At 53.1% G+C, this 3,091-nt stretch overlaps 1 protein-coding gene across 1 annotated transcript; it reads left to right on the top strand.

Moving 5' to 3' along the window:
• Positions 1–238: 238 nt before the first annotated feature.
• Positions 239–2,454, top strand: LOC125520248 (aspartyl protease family protein At5g10770-like). The gene is made up of 3 exons (XM_048685116.1): positions 239–462; positions 636–943; positions 1,126–2,454. The coding sequence occupies exons 1-3, from the start codon at positions 285–287 to the stop codon at positions 2,149–2,151; spliced, it is 1,512 nt and encodes a 503-aa protein (XP_048541073.1). The 5' UTR covers positions 239–284; the 3' UTR covers positions 2,152–2,454.
• The last annotated feature ends 637 nt before the right edge of the window (positions 2,455–3,091 follow it).

The following is a 3,091-nucleotide window of genomic DNA, read 5'->3' as shown; positions in this document are numbered from 1 at the left end:
CAAAAGTGGATGAAAGATCATATCCTGCAAAGCAAATTAAAGGCGTGTGCGTACAATGTTGCCAGTCAGAGGCCCTTGGAATCGATCTTTAGCACGCATATCACGAGGAATGTGCATAGGTAGCTGCTCTCAATCGTACATCCGCCCATTCGCTGCGTCTCTATGTCTATATATAGAGAGCGGAGGACCAGGCACCGGGCACAAATCATCTGGTACACCATCCGCCCCATTGCAAAAGAGCTAGCATTGCCTACACGTTACATACCACACATAATTAGTGGACCATGCAGCAGGTTTCCGCTTTGCCGCCGGTATTGCTCCTTCTTCTTCTAATCAGCTTGTCTAGTTCTTCTTGCTGCCATGGTGCCAATGCAGCAGCTGGGGATCACCATGACTTCATGGTCGTGCCAGCAAGCTCCCTGCTGCACCTGTCACAAGGCGCCGTCTGCTCCGGACACAAGGGTATGCTGGAGAGCTATATTCTTCATACATTATTATTATTATTATTATTATTATTATTATTATTATTATTATTATTATTATCGTTATTACTACTACTATATATATACTGTAGTAGTTGTTGTTGTAGTAGTGTACGTATGTAGCTTGAGCTAATCGATTTGCATGCATGGAAGATGACGGTCTAACAGCGATGCCGCCCCACAACCGCGCGGCCTGGGTGCCGATAAACCGCCCTCATGGCCCGTGCTCGTCGGCGGGGGCTATGGACAACATGGTCGACAACATGCTCCTGTGGGACCAGCTCCGCACCAGCTACATCCTCAAGGAGCTCTCCGATAGTCGTGCCGGCAAGGCCGTACCGACAATCGACGCCAATGCCGCCCCAGCCCCTCCGGTGGTTAAGCAAGATAGCATGATGATGGAGGGGAACATTACAATGGGGCCTCAACCCAACGTAACATGTAACGCTACATCGTCGTCGGTAAGAAAATTATGCTAAATCTTGGACGCATGGCAGATTATTCCTCAAGTTTCAGTTTCACAATATGTGTCTGGCTGTGCGTTTATGGAGATGTATACTACTGTAGTAACACATATGCATCCATATAGTATTACTCCTAACATAATCACTGTTTGTCTTGTATCCCATTTTTATTTGATTAGATGGCAACATCGGATGCGGCGAGGAGCGGCAAGCCCGGGGTGAGACAGACGGTGATTATCGACACCAGCAGCGACATCACGTGGGTGCAGTGCCTCCCGTGCCCCGTCCCGCAGTGCCACCTGCAGAAGGACCCGTTGTATGATCCAGCCGACTCGACCACGTACGCCCCGATCCCCTGCGGCTCCCGCGCCTGCAAGGAGCTCGGCAGCAGCTACGGCAACGGATGCTCCGGCTCCGGCCAGTGCAACTACGCCGTCAACTACAGTGACGGCAGGGCGACGACGGGGACGTACATCACAGACACGCTCACGCTTTCCGACAACACCACCTCCATCAACGGCTTCCGGTTCGGGTGCAGCCACGCCGACAGGGGCCCCTTCGGCGACCGGACCGCCGGCGTCCTGGCGCTTGGAGGCGGGCCCCAGTCGCTGCGGGCGCAGGCGGCGCCCACCTATGGCGACGCCTTCTCCTACTGCATCCCGCTGCCGAGCTCCATCGGATTCCTCTCGCTGGGCGGGCCACCGGTGGGGCTCTTGCCGCGCTTCGTGCTCACTCCTCTCATCAGGAACCCCCGTGCACCCACCTTCTACATCGTGCGCCTCGAGGCCATCGCCGTGTCCGGGAAGCGGCTTGCGGTGCCGCCCGCGGCCTTCGCCGCCGGCGCTGTCATGGACTCCAACGCCGTCATCACGCAGCTTCCGGCGGTGGCGTATGCCGCGCTGCGTGCCGCGTTCAGGAGCTTCATGGGCGCCTACCCACGGGCCGCTCCCGTGCTCAACCTCGACACCTGCTACGACTTCACACGCTCCCCCAAGGTCACGCTCCCCAAGGTGTCCCTGGTCTTCGCCGGCGGGGCTACCGTGCCGCTTGATGCTGCGTCCATCATGCTGGGCGGCTGCCTGGCGTTCGCGGCCATCCCCGGCAATGGATCCCTTGGCTTCATAGGTAACATCCAGCAACAGAATTATGAGGTTCTGTACGACGTCGGCGGCGGGAGCGTGGGATTCCGCCGTGGCGCGTGCTGATGTGGCAGTGGCAATGGCATGGCCAGCCAATGTGTGATGTCTGTGTGATGACCCCCTAATATATATCTGGGGTCCACAAGCTAGCTCGCCCAGGTCCATGGCACTAGTTTGTTACTTTCTCCGTCTCAAAATAAGTGTCTCAATTTTGTATTAATTTTAGTATAAAGTTATACTAAACCAAGACACTTATTTTACAACGGAGGGAGTATAAAATAAATGTGGGGACAAAATGTTAGATGTGTAATGCTCTTTTGTGTGTAATTCTGTGTAATGGTTTATTAATTAGATATTCCTTTTCGAGCCCATGCTCATCTCAAAGTGATATCTTAGCCGTCCAGTTAAATGTGGATTCACGTCGTAACTCGTATTCTAGTGGCTATTTATACCGTCCGTGATAAAGAAAAGCCATGGGCCTTCTTCTCACTTGCTGCGGTAGGTGGCATCACCAACCAGGCAGAACAACCCGCCTCGCACGGCTCAACTTTAATCCCGAGCCATACTATTCCAATGCTAAATCAATTATCAAATTTAACTACGAGGATTTCGCAAAACTAAGAAACACGTAGGTAGGTTCAACTGAACGAAACTAAGATCATTATCTTTTGGTCCCCCAGTCACCTTCACCATCAATTACGCAGACTGAGTCGGCAAAGCATTCTACTTTTGCCGGAGATCATCTCCAAACCTCATACGGTCGCAGTCGCCTAGTCGTTGTGCACAGCCGGAGCCACAATTGGAATCGGCCAGCAGAGCCGGCTCTTCCTCCCGCGGCGGCAGCACCACTAGAGGCACCTGATCTGGATGCTCCAAGTTATTCGTGTACTTCCATCAATCGAAACCTTCAAGCCATGCCAGAGTAAGCGTCCACGGTTAGAGTTAAACTTGTTGTATAGCAGTGGCGGAGCTTGAAAGAAATTGTCGGACGGACCAGACTAAAAAA

This window comes from Triticum urartu, chromosome 7, assembly GCF_003073215.2.
Source record: "Triticum urartu cultivar G1812 chromosome 7, Tu2.1, whole genome shotgun sequence".
Lineage (NCBI taxonomy): Eukaryota > Viridiplantae > Streptophyta > Magnoliopsida > Poales > Poaceae > Triticum > Triticum urartu.
This window is presented reverse-complemented; position numbering and strand designations above follow the sequence as displayed.